Source organism: Leuciscus leuciscus (genome assembly GCF_965113295.1).
Source record: "Leuciscus leuciscus genome assembly, chromosome: 15".
NCBI lineage: Eukaryota > Metazoa > Chordata > Actinopteri > Cypriniformes > Leuciscidae > Leuciscus > Leuciscus leuciscus.
In genome coordinates this window covers 17,529,673-17,551,789 of record NC_138739.1, presented here as the reverse complement: position 1 = coordinate 17,551,789, position 22,117 = coordinate 17,529,673, and the positions used below count along the sequence as shown (strand labels likewise).

The 22,117-nt window shown below is 37.0% G+C and overlaps 2 protein-coding genes and 1 long non-coding RNA gene across 3 annotated transcripts in view; 1 reads left to right on the top strand and 2 right to left on the bottom strand.

Annotated features, from left to right (window-relative positions):
* Window positions 1–22,117, top strand: part of LOC309475967 (uncharacterized protein) — a 136,940-nt gene that overhangs the window by 29,700 nt on the left and 85,123 nt on the right. The window lies entirely within an intron of this gene.
* LOC309476376 lies at window positions 85–4,706 on the bottom strand. The gene is made up of 2 exons (XR_014198078.1): window positions 2,653–4,706; window positions 85–2,495 (listed from the first exon to the last, which is right to left on the bottom strand). It is a non-coding gene; the product is annotated as an uncharacterized lncRNA (long non-coding RNA).
* On the bottom strand, window positions 16,719–21,385 carry LOC309476268 (uncharacterized protein). The gene is made up of 3 exons (XM_082139551.1): window positions 20,421–21,385; window positions 19,920–20,252; window positions 16,719–17,521 (listed from the first exon to the last, which is right to left on the bottom strand). The coding sequence occupies exons 1-3, from the start codon at window positions 20,464–20,466 to the stop codon at window positions 17,307–17,309; spliced, it is 594 nt and encodes a 197-aa protein (XP_081995677.1). The 5' UTR covers window positions 20,467–21,385; the 3' UTR covers window positions 16,719–17,306.

Sequence of the window (22,117 nt, the reverse complement as noted above, 5' to 3'; positions counted from 1 at the left end):
TGTAACTCCCATCATATTCGTAATATATATACTAAGACAAAGTGGCAGTGTAACGATGAGGTTGAAACATAGGAGGAAACAGGATTCACGTGCAGCAGAAATCTTTTATTAAATAAACTCAACTTGACAGACACAGACTAGGGAACAGGACAACCTACATACAACATCATGAACTCATAAAGACTGAACAAGACACAGGGCTTAAATACACAGGAAAACAAGCTAAACAAGATGACAAGGGGGCGTGGCCAATCTAAAACACCTGAGGAGACTAGTTAAACATTAAACATGACGGGGAACTATCAAACATGGAAAAAGACAAGGGAACACAGACAGGAATCATGACAGGCAGTAAAATTGAGAAAGTTTCTCCCTCAGCGCTGGGTCATCGTTAATTCAACTGCTAATTATGAGGACTGAAATGAGGCACAGTTGGACCGCAAATTTTACAGTTAAACTGACATCCTTAAAGATAGAAACAGCCACATGTGGTGTCAAATAACCATTGTTCTTAAACGTTTTAACTTTTGAACTGCTAATCCAATCTGTATGTTTTAAAAAAGTATTGTAAAGGAGATTCGTTGAAGAGTAGTTAACGTGATTGCGTCATCAAGTTTTGATCAGCATTGTCAAAGAATCACGTGCGTTTTGTTCCTCTGAGCCAAATATGAACAATTGTTAATGCTTAATCTCACCCCGTCCCCAGATTGGTTTTAACTTTCATCTACTCGCCCAATGAACATAGGTTTTGGTCTTTTGCACCACCAATTAGAATCTTTATTTGGACGTTTTAACTGCACTCTTTGACACAGCATAACACAAATCAAAAACAATTATACAACTGCTTTACACATCGAATGAGGCACTGAAATGTATGTTTTCAAACGAGTCGCTACACAGTGAACCAGTGGAATTGCGTCCAATGGAGATAACTGGCGCAGCCAAGAGTTCCGTTTCTAAATTTAAATAATACTTATATAGTTTGTGAAAATATTTTATACTTGTTTGTATTTTTGTTGCACAAGACAGTTTTCACAAGTGTTTACACTACATATATATATATATATATATATATATATATTATTATTATTATTATTATTATTATTACAATTATTATATAACAATGTTTCCATTTACTTTACTTTCTGAGCTTCTTTGGACAAATCTACATTGTCAGTAAATAACTGAAATTTCACTGAAAAGTGCCTATAATTATAATAATATTGTAATAAAAGCAAACCTTGCTTAGGGATCGTTAAATGTCGACATAATTTCATCTTGACATCTAGAATATCCAAGTATAACTTTCTATATATGTTATAACTTTCTATGTTTTTCTTAATAATTAAGAAAAGTAAAATACATTTAGACAAAATTCATTTAAAATTGGGAATTTGAATGAGCTAGATTGAAATTTCAAGTTCTCCTGTTTAAAATGATATATGGCACTTGATGCTGACTGCTATAATGGATTAGAAAAACAAAAGAGTACAGACGAGTCAGGTGGCCCAAAAATGTTCTAGGTCTTTAAAGCAACACTATGTAACATGTTTTACCTTAAAATAATGTTTCCAAAATCGTATCAGTGGGTCATCAAGTCGTAACAGGGTGAAAGGCACTTATGCCTCCACTTTGCAGCCCTATATCTGCTATAACCACACTATGTAAGATTGCCAGATGATCGGGTCGCGTTTCTGTAGTTCTAATGAGACATAAGAAAACTACAAATTTGACTTGCTTTACGTCAAGCGTTACAATAGTCATTATTTAGTTTTTCTTCGTTTCTGATGTCGCAATACATCATACTTTCATAAAATCATGCAACATACTCTACCTTGTCTGTGGATGCCAGCTGCTGGATAAACAGCGAGTGCGAGCGTGCGTGTGACAGTAGGCGGCGGGCGGCGAAATTATTTACGACAGCAGTAATGGACAATTCCGCTTCCAACCTGTAGGGCGACCGAGGAGGAAAAGTTCCTTGGTGTTGCTTTAAGGGTTAAAGTGACAGCAGCCTGTTATGTTGTAAATGATGACAGAATGTAATTATTGTGTGAACTATACTGTAAGGCTGGAAGCTTACGCTGCTATTTTGAACCAATAATCGGAACAAAAGGCAGTTGAAGGATGACGTGTATAATTCAAATATTTATCTGACTCCAATATAATTAATCTGACTCCATTAAAGTTGTTGTTATTCTTTAACCTCTTATTCTTTAAAGGTAAAAGTGTTTCTTAGAACTGATAGGAAAACGTAGGATTTAACCTGAACGTTTTAATAACGAAAGTTGTAATCACTTTAGCTTTCAACATAATCAGTGATAAAAGGAAAGATTCCTTCTTATACCCTGAGCAAAGCATTGTTAAACATGAGTGGAATACCGAAACCAAAAGATGAGGCAAATGGGTAGTGATCAAGAGGGGGAGAAGAACATTAACATATTCTCCTCAATACATGTTTAACCAATAGTAGATTGTACATTAGGATACTTTAATATCTCTATTAAAGGTATAGCGGAGGATCTTTCCAAATTTTAGATAAGACCCGCTCTCTCCACTTTTTGAAAAGTTTGATTGATTCACCAGAATGATTGACAATTAGGAGGACCAATAGTATAGGTTACCCACCAGGAAGTAAAACATCCTCCGCTATACCTTTAAGTTCACCACCATTCATTTCAGTTTATAAGCTGTCAGATGAGACCAAACATGGCATAGTTACATATTAGAACACACTAGTAAATAAACAGTATGTAGTTGAAAGCATCTACAGTACTGTATGTCCTGTGAAGCGAATGGTATAGACGTGTCATTGAGGTGCAAACGACTCTGTCTCTCCCGACAGAACCATCCTGTGCCTGGAGTGTCCCAACAGCGCTCAATCAGCATATTGATGAAACCCTTGCACTACATAGGCATTAGCATACTGTGATTATGAAGGCCATTGTGCCTTGTTTAATTCAAATGTTTACCTTTAAAATGCTTTCTGAAGTATTAGGGCAGTAAAGAGTTCTGCCCATATTTGTTCAGCCCTACAATACCTTTAACACCAGTATTGGGTTAATGCTCAGGCTCATATTTATGCTCATGTTTTTGTCATTAAATCTGAATGTAAATTTGTAAATGTGATCTGAAGTGCCTTTGTATTCATTAAGTATTTGCCTGATAAACCGCCTTATTGCACTTAAAAAAAAAGAAGCTTGTTTGCACTTGCTCAACTCTTGTACTTAAAAGAAATGTGTGTTGTGCCTTTGATTATTCACTATTGTGAATTAGTATTATGCCCATTTGTAAGTCATTTAAATAAACGTTCATGTAAAGATATTAATTTGTGTATGAATGACAATAAAGAATTTCACTCAACTGAAGAAATCCATCCTGTCCTTTTAAATATCTGTGTTAAAATAGCGTGTTAATGAAGATTATTGCTCTACTCAACTTATCCGTCTTCCTTCATTTTTAATTCGGAGGCAAAGGTCTCTATCGCCGTAGCAACAGTTTTCTGAAAGTTAGTGCTTGCTTATTAATAATAATCTGAAACTTAGCAAACTATCAAACTGGCAGCTCTAGTAAGATGAAAAGATATATATTGATCTCTATCATGGAAATGCATGTATAAACCTTAATTAAACAATTCAATAATCAATTAAAAAGCAATTTATGCCTGCATGATATTACACTGTTAGCCACATTAGACCAGCAGTTTGGAAGATGGATGGATGATTAGGCAGTGGGCACCATCTTCAGGTGAGACGCGGGAATCAATTTGACCTGACATCACAGTGCATTATATTGCTCTGTGTTTAAGGATATGTCTAGTCTTGTAAAATGGAAATGGAGGTTAAGAAGTGAAAAGGAGTCAGCAAAACAACAACTGAATCTGAATGCACTCATCAAAAAGACATATTTGTCAAATGCCAACACCAGGCTGAAAAGAATACAAAATATACAATGAAACAGAATTTTTGAAATACTTTGTTGATGCAAATAAAATATGAACTTCTACATGGATGTTTGTGATATAACTGACCAATAGTAGAGACATTTTAGATCACAGTGAACTCGCACTGAACGAACAGAATGAGAGTTTAACACAATGATATCACAGTGGACTCACGTGTTGAGCTCACAGAATGAGCACACAGTGCTTTTACACTTTTAGTTCACTGGGACCTCACATGTCATGACATCATGAGTATCCTGGGAGCTCATGGTGAGAACAAGTGTTCACTGGTTTCTTGGATTTTAGCTGACACTGCGGTAAAGCCAGTCGCAGTTTGAAAATACATGTTCACCTATTATTACTATGAATACGGTAATTACAGGATGAAGGTTTAGAGTGACAGAATCTCCTTCACTTCATCTGTTTCAACACCAAACACTCCTGCAGAACAAACAGAAACAGTTTCTCAGAGATTAAACTGATATATAACACTGATGGTAATGTTACTGAACAGATCTAACTGAGATCATTTTTCTTGTTTTATAAACAATGAATTATTCAGCTGTAAATAAAGATCAGACAGTCTTCCTGAGAAGAATACAATCCCATATAGTGTATCTAAAATCTAAGGATTATGTTTGTTTTTGTTATAGACAGATAACGAATAAGAAAGAATTTGTTAAGGCACAGAAAAAAAACATTCTCACATCATCCTTTTTAGGGTCATGAACTCCGTTGTCATTAAGACAGACACATAGATGTCAAGAATCAACAACAATGGTGACATGCTTCATGCAGCAATGCATTCTGGGTGCATCATACAAAACTCATCTATGGCTCCCAGAATGCATTGCTGCAGGATGCATGTCACCGTTGTTGAGATTTATTCTGTGATTCTTGACGTCTATAGTGTGTCTAAGAGCTTCAACTATTCAAAATGATTTGTGTGCAATGTGTTTTTAAAATTCATATGCAACACATATTGCATATTGCTATTAATAACATAGATTAGACATGAGATCAGTTGATCAGATCACTACATGATAATATATTTATCATCAACAAGCAAAACATTTACATTATTAAAAATTAATCTTTTTTTAATAAAAATCAGAAGTCAAACTGCCCACCTAAAGCAAACACCGAACACCATAATGGTGAAACCAAACTATTATTTTCAATAAAACATCAACATCTAAACCTCTTTTAATTTCAATAAGAAGTTTTGTAGACGTATGACAGAAATAAAGTCAATCTGGTTTACAGTATAATAAGTGAAGCTGGTGATGCTGTTTTTGGAGTTATTTAATGACTTTGGAGCTTGACGTCAAACAAAGGTTTTGTTTTCACTTTCAACCAAAATTTGACATCCAAGCAACATTTGAGTCCACATCCAATGGCAAATGGGAAGCTTCCCGCTAAAAACTTTATAAGAATGTTATGGGACAATGTTCTAACAATGTTATCACGAACATTTGTTGAATGATTTTTAGCACAACTTTCTGAGAACAAAAATCACAGATCATAAAAATTGTGTAGCAGAGTAAGAGCATTGCATAATATAAACTTGACTAAAGTTCATTCAATAATTGATGTGACTGTGTTCAGCTGTTTTTCCTCTCAGCTGGAAAGAATTAGATTTTCCAGCATTCGAGTCAAGAGTGCCTGTTCACCCTCAGCTCAATGTGAAGTTGTGCAATACACATGTCATTAAAAATGCCAGCTGTATCTTGTTATCCTGATCATTTTCTTCTGCAACTTCTGCAACAAGACTTATCTTACAATAATTCAAAAAAGATTGTATTTATTGATTGTCAGATTAATCACAGGTTTGTAAAGCACTATTTTTTTGTAAAGCTGCTTTAAAACTTTGTATTGTAAAAAAGCAATATACAAAAACAATTTAAATGAAAAATAAATGTTTTTTATTTTTTTTTAACATAGTTTTTGTAATGGAGTAAACATTATTTTATAATAACTTAAATGCCATTTATTAATAAATTATAATTACTATATACTCAAAGCAGTCGTTCAAGAACACCTTCCTGAGTATCTGATTAATTAGAGTTTGATGGTTATTTCTGCTCTCTCTTCTTCTGTTGAAGACTTCTGGATCTGAATTCATAAACCAGCACAGCAACAGTAGCCACGCCCACCAGAGCAGAGAGAGCCAATCGGATCACAGCTTCAGTAAAACCACAACAGTGGATGTGGTCTTATGAGAGAAAAAATGAGCAATGTTAGAAAACAGTATTTTTTTTATCTATAGTGTCATTGTAGCCTATCTCCACATGGCTGACAGAGTTCAGTGTTGTTGAGATTTCTGGTCTGGTTGCTGATGGGATTGTTGAGCACACATCTGTGGAAGTGTATTCAAGATGCATTCAAGTATTTAGTATTTAAATAGGCCTATATAACATAAATAGGTGTGCAGTTTAGCTTACATATCTAAATTATACTGCAGAACATACAAAACTAAACAGTATCAAACTAGTTTCAACATTTGCAGGCAAGTCACAGTCGATGGGACCGTCAAATTGTAAATTTTGCCAGTTGATTGACTGAAGTGCATACACTTAAGATCTAACTGCTTTGATAATGTTTCTGATATAAGTGATTTGTTGAGAAACCAGGAGAAACCACCCCGATAATAATCAGAAAGTTTAAAGGTGCCTTATGCAATTTGGAGCCACCTATAGGCAATTAGTTGAATTACACTGGTATTACTTTCACATTACACATATTTTTTTACTTTCTCTTTTGCAGAGATCACAATGAATGTTTGCGAACATTAGGTTGTTACAATATTTCCCAGCAGCACATGGAATAAAGGAACGTCTGCTTGGATGTAATTTAGCACACTTGCTCACGTTTGCATAACGTTAGTTCTCATGTTGACCTACTCGCAGAAATAAATCCTACTCCTAAATCAATGTTATTATTTTATTTTATTTAATAAAGTAGGATCAGCTAACAAGAACAAATAATTTCGATATCTAGCAAAATAACAATCTAGCAGCGAGAGCACTCATTGACTAACTAGCTGTCCAATAGAAATGTGGCAAACTCTGCATCGCTCTTCAATCCAAATGCAAACTTTATCTGCCGCCATCTGACAAACGCCAAACCCAGATTTACTCTGGTTTTACTCCGAGCTTTATCCGATGCTCTCTTTGCATTGCTATATTTTCTTTTCTTATTTTTTTGGCAAGCTCCGTTGCTAGTAGGGCTTGCGTCCGCCATTACTTTAACAAAACATTGGGCGTGTTTGTAACTCTCAGTGTACCTGCCCTAAAAGCCTGTCATTGGCTATCACCTCACACACACCCTTACAAATGTACATGCCCCAAAACGTCCCGACTCCAATATATGCTGGCTACCAAGGCAGTGGGGGGAATGTCAGTTCTGACACTGCCAGATACTATGTTTTAACGTTAGCTGATGACATATAAGGGTTATTATTGGATATTTTATTATGGAACAAGTTGCATAAGGCACCTTTAAACACGTTGAATATTAATAGCAGGCCTGGGCTAATTCCCCCAGATTCATTTCCAATGGAAAGTTTCCCCTTTGTAACCCTACAGTCACACCTAAAGCTGTTCTTCACTGTCTGCTGTGTCGTGAGCATAAGAGACCCCAGTCATGCTTTTTATCACTCATACTGTCATGAATTCCAATGGGAATTCCCATGGATTTACTTCTATTTACTCTCATTACAGTCAGATCATGGGCAGAAATGAGTTGGCCTGTTTTGGTCTTGTCCGCTTAGCTGCTGTTTTATGTTGTCGTTCACGCATTGGATTAGTGCAGATCTCTATGACCTGTAAAGACTGTGGTATTTGATGTTTAGCATTTCACACCTCACTTGTAAAATTACTTCCATGATCAGATTCAGTTTTAGATGGTGCACCCCAGTGAAGGATGATTTGGTTCGCTATTACTTGTGCCACACTTCTAGTTTTGTTCTTGTAAAGGCAAAAAAGGAAAAATCTGGTCATGTGATATCTCTTGGTTCACACTGTATGCACTTTAAACAACCATCTGACTGAATATGTTCAGGCTTAGAAGATAAAACAGTAAAAACGAATTATATTTGTTCAATAAAATGGCTAATTAATCCTGCATAAATATTCAGATGTCTCTCCTTTAGAGATATCTTGCTGTGAGTGGCTGTAAGAAGAATCAAATTTTTCCGCTGCTGATTGCAATAGGTTATTCATTATTCCATATTTAGAGAGTGTTGTAAGTATTTCGCTTTAAAGGTCACATCTTTAAACGCCCATTTCTTGAGACGTTTCCAGCTCTGGTTTGAGAATAAACAGGCACTCATGACACTCTGTTATTTTCTCTGGTCCTTTGTAAAATTTGGTCTGCTGATGCAAGATGATGACAATGGTTTATTTTTTATCGGTCTATAACTAGTAGCAGTAATTGCTGTGAAATGAAACAAAAACAAAGTTGTTACTGCCTTAGCTGTAACAACTTTGCCATTTTCTGGCGAGACGCGGGAATTCATTCGGCCTGACCTCATAGTGTATCATGAGTATAATTCTCTAGACGTTGTGTGTACATAGGTTGTACACACTCGTTATTGCGGTGCAATTGGGATTGAATGAGTGCACTTGATATCCGGTATGTTTCAGACACCACCACAAATGGCTGTCCTCTCAAATAGTGCCCTATTTAAAGATATAGGGGGAGATTTCAGACAGCCAACAGCGTTTGGTGATGTGACACAATTAAAATTTTGCAAAAGCTACTATTTTGCAAATGTACAGTCGGTGGAGATCACATGATACCTTGCATGATATACCAAGCAGGAACTCTACCAGTGACTAGGTGACACAATTACACTGGAAGCAAATGCTGTGATAAAATCATTTTAGCCTACTGACACACGCCCAACATTGCGATGCATTTCAGTTGAGGACAGAAAGTGCCTGGACGTGGTGCAATGCTCAAACCACAGAGAGAAATCATAACTTTGTTGCTTCGGTGCATTTGTGTGAAAAACAAGCCTGGTCATTTTGTGGCTTTTGAATGAACCTCATTGTTTCTCGTTCTCGGCTGCAATCTTCCGCCCTCAATTTTTGTCAGTCTGTAATTGGACCAATGGCAGCGTTTCATGAGATGAGATCAACTGGCACACACACAGAGGTAAGAGATGACAGTCTCTTGCTGAAAAGCTTTTCATGTAGTGATTCAGTGACTGATGCTGAAGACGCTTCTTTTTCGACAGCACTTGATCCAGTAATACAAACACTTTCTCTTCTATTCTATTCTATTCTAAAAATAAAATAAAAAATTTACTGTGTTAGATTAAACTGAGAAGGGTCATGCACTTGCATATTGATCTTGCACGTTTGCACTGCACAACATCAGGAAGATCAGGCCTTTCCTAACTGAGCATGCAACACAACTTCTCGTCCAGGCCCTGGTCATCTCTAGGCTTGACTACTGCAATGCCCTTCTGGCTGGACTTCCAGCATGTGCAATCAAACCCCTACAGATGATCCAGAATGCTGCAGCTCGTCTTGTCTTCAACGAGCCCAAAAGGGCCCACGTCACTCCTCTGTTTATCTCACTGCACTGGCTACCTCTCGCTGCTCGCATCAAGTTCAAGGCATTGACGCTTGCTTACAGATCTATCACAGGGTCAGCTCCCTCCTACTTTCACTCACTCCTACGAGTCTACATCCCTACCAGACACCTACGATCGGTCAACGAGCGACGTCTCGTGGTTCCATCACAGAAAGCCACAAAATCACTTTCCAGAACATTCTCATTCACAGTTCCATGCTGGTGGAACGCTCTCCCCACCCTCATCCGGAATGCAGAATCCCTGACAACATTCAAAAGACAGCTAAAAACCCATCTCTTCCGTGAGCACTTAACCTCATAAAAAAAAAAATAATAATAAAAAAAAAAAAAAAAAAAAAAAAAAAAAAATTTAAAAAAACCGATGTTTTTCCCTTTGAAACATCACTTATCAGGCTTATGCTACTCTGAATAATACCTGAACTTCGTATTTTGAGCACTTCTTGTGTTGTTGTTGTTTTTTGCCTCTTTATGACTCGCTTAAATTAGTCCTAATTTGTAAGTCGCTTTGGATAAAAGCGTCTGCTAAATGACTAAATGTAAATGTAAATGTAAATATTGTTGTCCTACTGTTAGTTGAACTGCTTCTATTGTTCTCATTTGTAAGTCGCTTTGGATAAAAGCGTCTGCTAAATTAATACATGTAAATGTAATGTAAATGATGCAGCTGATGTTGGTGGTTTAGTTGTTCTGTTGAGTTTCGTTTTGGTTTGTGGTAATTTGGAAGAAGAAAGCCACTAACTGAACAAAACAACTAAATTTAAGCTGATTTTAACAGCTGAAGGTCAATGGAGATACTTGATCAGGCCAAACATCTGTGGATCAATATGTGTCAGGAAACTCATGTGGTTCAACCGCCATGAATGCAACAATGTACTAAAATAATCGTAATGAGAGGTAAAGACAAACTAAGAGCAGAGTGGAATATATACCGAAGAACTGAGATGTTCACACATTTATTTTTGTGAGCGCGCTCAGTTCTTTTTTCATCCTTTCATTTCACACTCATCTAGTGTTCAGCAACTTCTCACAACATTGTTTTTTTACCTGGAAACATTTTTTAACCTTTTAAAAGACGTTTCTTTTCATCTAATAGCTTTTCCTTTAAATGGCCTGGTATTGTCTAGAATTATTTTTCGGGGTAAAACTGTCTGTAGTAAATGTAGAATCCAATAGAAATATAGAGTTATTTTGTGTTACCCAATGAAAAGAAGTGGATGTCATTGTCAGTAAGATTTTGTTCATAGATATGTTATTCTCATTCTCAGCGGTTATATTAGTATTCTTTGATGCACATGCGAAAGCTACATAAAGACACCACCAAAAGTTTTTATACTAGATTCTATTCATGCAGAAAACTTGACAATGAAAAACCATAAATGGATTTATGCTTCAAGATTAACTGAATAAAGATGCAGAATCAAATCAATAGGGAATTGATTTGAATTGAGTGGAACCACTTTTTTCCTCCTAGAGGTCAAGAATGAGGTGACTGATGAACAAACTTCCAATTTATTCTCTAACATGAAGCAATAATTTGCATGTAGTAAACATGTACTTTTGCACCAAAGACGTCACTTTACAGTAGTAAAATAATAGTAACGTATTTCTATAGACAAAAGGAAAAATACAGGAGGACATGGAGTGAGATGAAAATACACGATACAAGGCAAGCTAAGAATGCTTTATATCAAGCATTTTAGTCAATACTTTAACACGTCTTCGCCTTTTCCCGTCAGTTGCTTTGACAGATGTGTGCATCTGTTTAATGTTTCATACATATTTCCTCAGCAGATAACTTACATTTTACGGTTGTATCATTATCTGTAAATGTGAGAACGTCACGCGTATTTCCATTTGCAAAAAGTTTCAATGAACGAGCGGCAGTTTGCATATGCACATCAAGTTAATTTTCTGAATTTGGATTGTACAGAACATGTGTTTTCAAAATTGGGGTCCAGGAACCAATTACGCCAATATAATTTTGGAAACATCATGATGTCTTTATAGCATCTCATTTAATATTGTTCACGTGTATAATACTATATTTATTAAATGCAGTAAATTTAGGCCATATCAAGTGATAGTTGTCAGTTGAACCTGACAATTTAATATCAGTGTCTGTACAAGTAACTCTCTGTTTGATCCGGTCCCAAGACAGTGTCAGTGATGGCGGGAGAATGTTTAGTTTTAATCACTGATTTTAAGGTAGAAAGTGATGAGAAGGTGGAGTGGAGATTTGAAGGGAAAATTCTCACAACCGGAATGAATGGAGACATCAGTAAGACTTCATACAGTGATGATGTGAGATTCAGAGGCAGACTGGAGCTGCACCATCAAACTGGATCTCTGACCATCAAAGACACCAGAACCAGCGACACTGGAGTTTATCAACTAAACATCTGCAGCAGAGGCGGAAAGAACATTTGCTGGGAATTCAGTGTTACTGTCAGTGGTGAGTAAATCAACTCTTCCAATATGACTTTTTTATCAGTTAAAGTGACTTCAGCCATTTCTTTGAAAAATAAACATTTTGTCATCGTTTACTTGCTCTTATGTTGTGCTAAACTTTTTTCATGTCTTTGTATTTCATATTCTAGAGGAAATCGATTGAATAATTCAGCAATTGTACAGATAAATGGAGAGGTTCCTGTTGGAGTGAATATACAGCAGGCCACGAGTCCAGTTTGATCAGAAGACACTAGCATAGGCATTTCACTTTTGTGCTTGGGGGACACATCTGTTCTTCATTATGTGGACCTTTAGGTTAGGATGGGTAATGGCCTCCTATTTTTCCCTATTATAATACAGATAACATTTACATTTAGTAATTTAGCAGACGCTTTTGTCCAAAGCGACTTACAAATTAGGACTACATTAAGCGAGTCTTCGTGAAGAGGCAAAACCATGCAAGAAGTGCTCAGAATACGAAAGTTCATGTATTGATCAGAGTAGCATAAGGTTGATAAGCGAGGATTTAGAGGAAAAGGAAAAAAGTTTTTTTATTATTTTTTTTTATTATGAGGTTAAGTGCTCACGGAAGAGATGAGTCTTAACTGTCTTTTGAATGTTGCCAGGGATTCTGCATTCCGGGTGAGGGTGGGGAGAGTATTCCACCAGCATGGAACTGTGAATGAGAATGTTCTGGAAAGTGATTTTGTGGCTCTCTGTGATGGAACCACGAGTCGTCGCTCGTTGACCGATCGTAGGCTTCTGGTGGGGATGTAGATTTGTAGGAGCGACTCGTAGTAGGAGGGAGCTGAGCCTGTGACAGATCTAAGCAAGCCTCAATGCCTTGAACTTGATGCGAGCAGCGAGAGGTAACCAATGCAGGGCGATGAACAGAGGAGTGACGTGGGCCCTTTTGGGTTCGTTGAAGACGAGACTAAGGTCCTCTAATGTACTAGTAACTGACCATATTTGGACTTGTTATTCAATGTGTCGTATTCCTACAGTATATGATGGAAGGTATGTACTCTTATTGGTTAACTCTGTAACTCCCATCATATTCTTAATATATTTAGACAAAGTGGCAGTGTAGCGATGCGGTTGAAACATAGGAGGAAACAGGATTCACATGCAGCAGAAATCTTTTAAACTCAACTTGACAGACACAGACTAGGGAACAGGACAACCAACATACAACATCATGAACTCATAAAGACTGAACAAGACACAGGGCTTAAATACACAGGAAAACAAGCTAAACAATATAACAAGGGGGCGTGGCCAATCTAAAACACCTGAGGAGACTAAACATGACGGGGAACTATCAAACATGGAAAAAGACAGGGGAACACAGACAGGAATCATGACAAAATTGAGAAAGTTTCTCCCTCAGCGCTGGGTCATCGTTAATTCAACTGCTAATTATGAGGACTGAAATGAGGCACAGTTGGACCGCAAATTTTACAGTTAATCTGACAACCTTAAAGATAGAAAGAAACAGCCACATGTGGTGTCAAATAACTATTGTTCTTAAACTTTTTAACTTTTGAACTGCTAATCCAATCTGTATGTTTTGTTCTTTTTATATCAAAAATAAGTAGTTTTTATTAAATTTAGGTTAATTAGTTCACATACAAAATACTAATATATAAAATCAAATCGAATCAAATCAAAAACAAGCAGTTTACAAACTTTGACTGCAGGAGGCCCATGGCAAGAGACTTCTAACACCGGAGAGGCGGACAGGTGGTCCCGTTGAATCCGCGCCTGCCTGGACATTATCTCTCCAGTCCTTTTAAAGCCCATCTTCAGAAATCCCCTCCTGGAAACTCCCTAAATTTGTTCATTGGTAATCCCCTCCTGGAAACCCCCTAGGACTTGGTCATTAAAGCCTTTACCTCTTCGTCCTCCTTCTTTTTGACCTTTCCTTCGATGCATTCTGTATCTCGTCCGCCACACATAGACGGTAATGCTTGCATTTTTCTTCTTTCTTTGGTAAAGCTCTTTCTAATACATTTTCAATTTCTCTCTACTCTGCCATAATGCTTAATAAATGCTTACAAGATTCAGTGTGGTATTTTTTCTTCATAAACCATTTTCTCAATATATGGTTACAATGATTATTACAAGTGTCTTATATTATATAACACTTTCTTAATAAAACGGTTTAACAACAACTTGTGGTGTCTTTCTTAATGACAATTTCTTGATAAACATGTTTATAAAAACAAGTCTCAGTGTCTTTTCTAATGAATCAGATTCAAGGGTTTCTTATAAAAACCTCTTTACATTGTTTTCCGATACATGGAGATTTCTTATAAAAACCTTCTTTCCATATTCTTATAAAAACATAAGCCTGTCTATACGAGGCATTTATAATAACAGAATCAATTGCATATTTCACCCAACACGCCCCTTTATGCAACTTTATTATTTTATCTCCAAAGTCAAATAAATCATGTAACCCCCTTTCTTTTTGTCATATTTTGCCAATTTAGCATATACTTGACCTGTTTCAGTAGAGACATTCATTTGAAAAATGTTCATATAGTGCTCCACCCAAGGCCTTTTATTCTTTAGTTTAATTAGTTTACTTTCAATAACTTTTCCCTGTGTAATGGCAATTTTGAGAAGTTAATATCAAACAGCATCAGAGGTGTAAGAAAACTTTCAAGAGACAAAACTGTAATAAAGAGAAAAGGTTTATTTCAATGAGGATTCTTTTCACAAAAGCCGCAGCCACCCAGCTTTGAAATAGAATACCCACTAGACATAATAAAACATAGACATTTTATACAGTTTCTTGGCAAAAACTCCTCCTTCCAGGTTTCTTGTAAATTTCCAGAAAGATACCCCCTATCTTCAGCTAGTTCGGACTGGTTTCTACCCCCTGGTGCAGGTCACACTGTTCTTTGTCCCTGAGACACCCAAAGGCCTTCATCTATGACCTAAATTGCCTCCTGCTTCTCTAAGGAGAGGGCCTGGTGCTTCTTTTATTAGTTAATTAACCCTGTATTCTTCTAACCAAAACTCTTTCTCATGCTCAGATATTTCACTTCCTGTTTTATTGGCCTGCTCTTTCCTGCTGGAAAACCTCACAGAAACATATGATTAAACAGTTTGGAAACAAATGATTATAAGAAATGCTGAATTTTCCCAAAACACCTGTATAGGGGTTCCATAAGGCCAGATTTCTGTACTGTCTTTTATTATAACCAAATAGCATCCAAATTTAACTCGCAATAGTTTGCCATTCGTTATTTCATGTAGACAGGCCCCAATCAATTGTCCACCAGGGGTTTGACAGATAAAGGTGTGGCCCCTTCCGTCAATCAAACAATTTCTGCAAAAATTGAGAGCCGGAATTTGGGCTTTCGGTATCTCTACCTTCCCCCGGGCCGCAACCCCCCTCCTGGAGTTCTGATGAGCCAATTGGGTCTGGAATCTCGGGATAGTCTGCCCCTCTTTCACTCGGAGATCCATCATTGCTCTGCGCTATAAGATCAGATTTGATTACTTTTAGATTATCCACGTTTAGCATGTAATCTATGTATAAACGACTGGTCTCCATTCCTCCAGACTTTATGAGCCAACAAATTACTGTTTATTTCTCGGGCCTCTAATAAGTATATATTTTTTTACCTTTTGTCTAAATTAATCACACAGTAACATTCACAATAAACACATACACAGCACAAAAGGCAAGTTAAGTCATATTTAAAATGGCAATACTGCAGAAAAGAATCACATTTATTCAGGATTCATTTGTCTCCTCAATATGATAGCCTACAAAAAAAAATATCTCAGTCTGCTCTTAGTTGATTACTTATTTGCACAAAAATATGTTTTAATATGTGTAAAGCATTCAGATTGTCATATTAAACTCATCTCTTGCTGAAAAGTGTTTTATGTAGTAATTCAGTGACTAATGCAGCTGATGTTGCTGGGTTAGTTGCTCTGTGGAGTTTCATTATGGCTGTAAGGAGCAGAAAACCACTGAACTAAATCAAACAATGACTTTAACAGCTGAAGGACAATAAGAGACTTGATCAGGCCAAACATCTGAAAACGAGTAGGCCTATATGTAGGAAACTCATGGGGTTCAACAGCCCTGAATGCAAATATGCACTAAAATAATCATGATGAGAGATAAAGATCAACCTAAGCGCAGGTTAAAATATAAACTGAAGATCTGACTAGGTTCACACATTTATTTGTGTGACAGCGCTGCTCAGGTATTTTTCTCGTCTTCTCATTTCACACTCCGTGTTTTACTCCGAAACTTCTCAGAACAGCGTTTTTAATGGCAACACCCACGTCCATGATGTATTTAAGGTATGCTGCCGTTTTCTTGTGAATAACCTGGTAGTGTCTCTTGTATATTCTCGATAAAAGTGTCTGCTAAATTAGTAAATGTAATCCAGAAGCAATATGAAGTGATATAGTTTTAATAATATTTTTTAATTGCCAGTGAATTGTGTATAGATCTGTTATTATTGGGTGTGAAAGCAACCTGAATACACCACATGCTAAAGTGTTTTTTTTTATCACTTTTTTTATTAGAGTTCACTAGTCATGCAGAAATTTTATAATGGAAAACTGTTCAAGGATATATTTGATCTTGGAATTATTGAGACTAACAGACTAAAGATGTATGATCACAGCTGAATGATGGTGTTGAGTTTGCAAACAAGTTTCTTTTTTCCAGGTTAAAAATGAGGCCAAATAATTTAAAGATTATATGTTTATTTGATATGGTAAAAAAACAGGCATAAAGTTAAAAAACAGCATGATCAAAAACTGAGATGTCAGTGAAGACACTGGCCAATAGTGAGCTGGCCTTCTTACGTAGAACCTGGAAGCGCTGCACGGTTTACACTATGTCAACAGTGTAGGAGAATGACACAGAAGAGAAGAGATTGTTGAATAAAGTCGTTATTTTTGGGGTCGCTACATATCATTAACGTTCAACCAATGGAGTCACTATTTTAACAATGTCTTTACTTCCTTTCTTGGAACGACAGGAGGGTGAGTAATTAATGAAAGAAATTTTATTTTTGGGTGAACTGTCCCTTTAATTGATAGTTAACATTAAGCTAAATGTGGAATTAATCTGCTTGCTGAGACACGACATATAAGCACCTGCAGTCGGTAGAAGTGAAATTAATGCAGTTACGGTTATGTGATTTGCATTCTTTAATGTCTGTCTGTTTATACTAAAACATCACCACATATGGAGAGATTTTAGAGTGTGAAACAAACAGCATAAAAAGTTTAGTTTGCTTTTGAAAAAAATAAAGAATCTTTGAAATTATAGTTACTCAAAGGAGTTCTTGTCATATATTGGCACCAGACATTCACGGTAATCTTCATCTGGTCGATCAGTGTTTGTTGCTGTGTTCTTCACAGTCTTCAGCCGTGGAAGATTTCTGGTTCTGAATTCATAAATCAGAACGACCACCGCAGCCACGCCCACCAGAGATGAGAGAGCCAATCGGATCACAGCTTCGGTGAAACCACAACAGCGACTTTCTTAAGAGAGAAGAAAAGAGCAACATTAGAAAACATAATTATGATTCATGACCAAAACAAGAGATCCTGTCTACTAGAGAATTCCCTGTGAGGGCCTCGTCGACATAATCAGACAAGTCCTCTTTACAGATAAGGGCTGGATTCTGGAATCCACTGCTGCTTCAATGTATATCTAAAGTGAATATAATCAAGGTATTAATCAATATTTTTCCTTCTAAACAATTTGAATGACTTCTTTAAGCTTGATTGAATTGATTGATTGAAGTATTTTTAATGTCCCCTAAGGGCAATTTTGTTCACAACTAATAGCCAACACGTACACATCCACACAAAAACACATTAAACCTTAAAAAAATAAATGGATAAAAAAACCATAAATACACATGTACCTATAGTTTGTTGAGAAACTCAACAGCTAATGGTACAAATGATCTCAGATATCTGTTGGACCTGGCACGTTTTCGATAGGTATACCTTCTTCCTGATGGTCGGAGGCAAAACTCATTGTGTAGTGGGTGAGTGATGTTAGCCAAAATGGCCATTGCCCTCTGTGTAGCTCTGGCCTCGTACATATGCTCAATGCTGTTAAGATCAGTACCAATTACTTTCCGACATATGCTTACAGTTTTTCCCAATCTGTTTTAATTGCCGAATCAACAGATCATAGTAAAAGATAAAATTAACTCAACAAAGGATGAATAAAAAGCTTTCAGAAGGGATCTATCAACATTAAACCCATTCAACTTTCTTAAGAAAAAAGTCTCTGATTAGCTTTTTTACATATAGTCTATTGGTGTCAAAGTTCAATTTATCATCTAAAATGGTGCCCAAGTACTTGTAGTGGCTTACCACATCTACCACTATGCCATTAATCAAAGTTGGAGCTGTGGTTGGAGGATTACGGCGAAAGTCAATACACATATCTTTGGTCATAGAGACATTGAGGTGGAGATATGAGTCCTTGCACCATGAAATAAATTTGTCCAAAACTGGTCCATAGCCCTCCTCATGATCTTGCAGAAGACTAATTATCACAGAGTCATCAGCATACTTAATGATATGCCTCGATTCAAACATACTCTGGCAGTCATTGGTGTAAAGCACAAATAAGAGTGGTGACAACACCCTTGAGGTGACCCTGTTGAACACATTAGGACCTCAGATAAAGTGTTATTTACCCGGGACCTCTGTGACCTCATAGTTAGAAAGTCAACCAGCCAGCATATTGTACCAAGGTCAATATCAGGAAATTGCAATAGTCTGTTAGCAAGAATATGGGGCTGCATACAATTAAATGCTGATGAAAAATCAACAAAACACAAACGTGCATGTGTCTTCTTGCCCTCCAAATGTCCAGTAATAAAGTCCAGCAGTGTTGCTGTGGCATCCTCAACCCCCTTACTTGGTAAATATGCGAATTGTAATGGGTCAATCATGCTCTGAGTCATGCAAAGTAAATTCCTCCTTACAATACGCTCAAAACCCTTCATCACCAGAGATTCTTTAAGCTTATGAGATTTGTGTAGTTATAGAATTACATGTCAGTTTAATGCATGTGCTCTCTCCATGTTTTTGAGAAAGGCACCTAACATGTGTTATATATCATATATCTAACTCAGGGTCAGCCTGATAATCAGTGTGGATATGCATTGTATATATCAATCCATGTGTGGACAATTTCTATGTTCATCTAGTTCTTAGCCAATCAGAATCCTTCAACCTGAAGTAACGATGTAGGTGTAAGGTATAATTGTTGTAGAAATGTGAATGTACGGAGAGCGACCTACAAACTCCTTGTGAGTCTTGAAGCTGACTTCTGCATGATGAAACTACAAACTATCTTCAGTAAAAAAAAATGTCTTCAATTGCACTTCACTTCCCTGGGTCTAATGTATAATCCCCTACAACAGACCCTAGGGCTAGTCCTAGTGAGTTTGATTCAGATAGCTTTATTTACCCAGGCAGCAACATAGTATCCGACCTACATCTGCATGTGAATTCAACGAGTACCAGATGTGGGCTGGATCTGGGCCAAAACTGTGTTGCTGCCTGAGCATTGTTCAGTTGTACGACGCAAAGAGCAGATTACGTTTCTTTGAATTTAATTTGAATCAAATTCTTAAAGAAAGAAATGTTGTAAAATTATCTAAAAAATTTGCACAAATGATTCTGTCATCACAAAACCACTTATTCCATTATCAGACTAATTATGACCTTGTTTTACGTGTTAAAAGGTTAATAGACAGAAAAATAGTGTCTGCCCAGATCCGGCCCACATCTGGTACTTGTGGACTCTAACGCGTTGAGAGTACCAGATGTGGGCCGGATCTCGGCCGTGAGCCGACACTATGTTGCTGTCTGAGTATATCCTATCGAATAATCCAGCTGGTATACTCACCACAGACAATAAGATTGAATATGTTGAGCGGTGTCTCTGATCTTGTGGTTTTGACTTGATAAAGTCCAGAGTCCGTGGTTCTGATGTTTGTGATGGTCAGAGATCCATTCTGATCCAGTTCCAGTCTGCCTCTGAATCTCCCATCAGCACTATCATTATAAAATATCGGTTTATTTTCCTGTCTATTGATTTGAGCAATGAGAATGTCTTTATGTCCAAAATTCCATCTTATCTGATCATCTTTCTGTATTTTAGAAACATTAGGCTGTATGGTGACAGATTCTCCCTCCATCCCTGACACTGTCTTCACTTCATCTGCAACGCCAAAAACACCTGCCGAACAAACAGAAATAATTGCTTCAAATTAATTTGATATATATTTTTGTGAATTAGATTGGTTGATTTACAGTCATCATAATTTATGACATTAACAGCAAATACAAAATCTATTCTGACTGATTTGAATAGTACACTGTGCATCATAAAACAAGTATAACTTACCAACTAAACACCACAGGCACAAATGGAGGAAAATCGGGTGAATCATTTTCTTCAGCAGTTTGAACGTCAGAACCGTTTCAAATAACGAAAGACTTCAATTCTACCGTCAGAAGAGCTAAAGATGAGAGAGATGTCAGTCTGAGTTGAAGTTCTCAGTGTGAATAAATACCTCTGCTTCTCCTTTCATAATCTGTACACCTTCTTACATGGACTTATATAGCAATGAAGTCTTAGATACTGCAGACTCTTGTTCCTCCCATGAGATATTTTAAGATTGGTTTGACTTCCCCTTTATGCTATGGGCTTATTTATATGTGTATGTGTATTAGTATATTAGTAAGATGTGATGTTGACCTAGCAAATTTGACCTCAGACCTGGAACATTCTGGTTATACTTTATTATAAAGTGTCGTTGTTATGGAGTAATTATATATTTAAGTAATATTAATTAACAAGGTATGTACTGTAGGGTTCGAGTAGGATTAGTATTTGGTTGAGGGGTATTTGCATGTAACTGCATACTTTACTGTTATTACTATGGTAAATACATGTAACAAGGACAATGTAAAATAAAGTGTTACGTACCCACATTCTCTTGTGCAAGTTATACACACTTCACATCTCATCTCATACACACAAACCAGCTTCATCAAATCTATAGTGTGGATGCAAAATATTTTCATAAAAGATAAATATAGTTCTACCAGAAAGACTCGGGAGAATAAACACTGTGACAATAATCCATTTTTTTACAACCCAGCAAGCAATAAAGTTCTTTGGCGTAGGCCCCGTCCGTAGCTCGCAATCTGAGGGTCCGGACTCTGCATATCCTGCCTGAAGACCAAGGCAGGGGCGCAGCCGACCCCCTGTGAGGTATGGGAGGGACCATCCTGGTGGTGGTGGTGGGGAGGATGGAGGGAAGGATTCGATTTGGAGGTGGTGGGGAGGATGGCGGTGAATTGGAGCGCCATCATCTGCGAACTCAGACATGAGTAAGTACCGATCTTTTATAGGCTACCACGAGTATTAGAATGTGATTGGATAGATGAAGAGGTGAAGTGACGTAACAATTAAGAACTTTATGCTAAAGCTTTCATTTCACCTAAAAATGAAAATTCTGTCAAAACTTTTTCTCCCCCTAATGTCGTACCAAATCCGTATGACTTTCGTTCATCTTTGGAACACAAATGAAGATATTTTTGAAGAAATCTGAGAGCTTTGTGTCCCTCCATTGACACACTACGCAAAAACAGGGCTGGAACGACATGAGGGTGAATAAATCTAGACAGAATTTCATTTTTGGGTGAAAATCCCTTTAATTAATCGCAGTCACTACACACGTGGGCAGAATCTTATCCCATGTTTTGTTCCCTTTTGTTGTCTTAAACATCAACAAAAATTACCTTATTTTGGATTCAGTCCCATTAAAAAGAGAAGAAATCAAATGCAAACACTGTTCCGTCTCTTTATTTATTTTTTTCTTTTATTTCACGAGTTCACATCTACATATAATTAGTACAATAAGTTTATGCATATTTGGCGTGCTGTCCGGGGGGAGGGCTCCGAGCTCGGAGTTAGGCCCGAACCCAGAGTACTCCCCCCAGTTGGTAAGTGTAGATGGAAGTGGAAGTGAGGAGATGGGGTGGAGGAGGGATGCTGGCAAACTTTCAATGAACAGAGATAGGTCTGCTGTGAAT

Bases quoted from the DNA above. Each gene is read 5' to 3' on its own strand.
- LOC309476268 (XM_082139551.1), bottom strand. From the start codon at position 20,466: ATGATTCACCCGATTTTCCTCCATTTGTGCCTGTGGTGTTTAGTTG. The intron at 20,253-20,420 runs GTAAGTTATACT...TTTGTTCGGCAG, and splicing joins GTGCCTGTGGTGTTTAGTTG to GTGTTTTTGGCGTTGCAGAT. The intron at 17,522-19,919 runs GTGAGTATACCA...TTCTCTCTTAAG, and splicing joins ATTCAATCTTATTGTCTGTG to AAAGTCGCTGTTGTGGTTTC.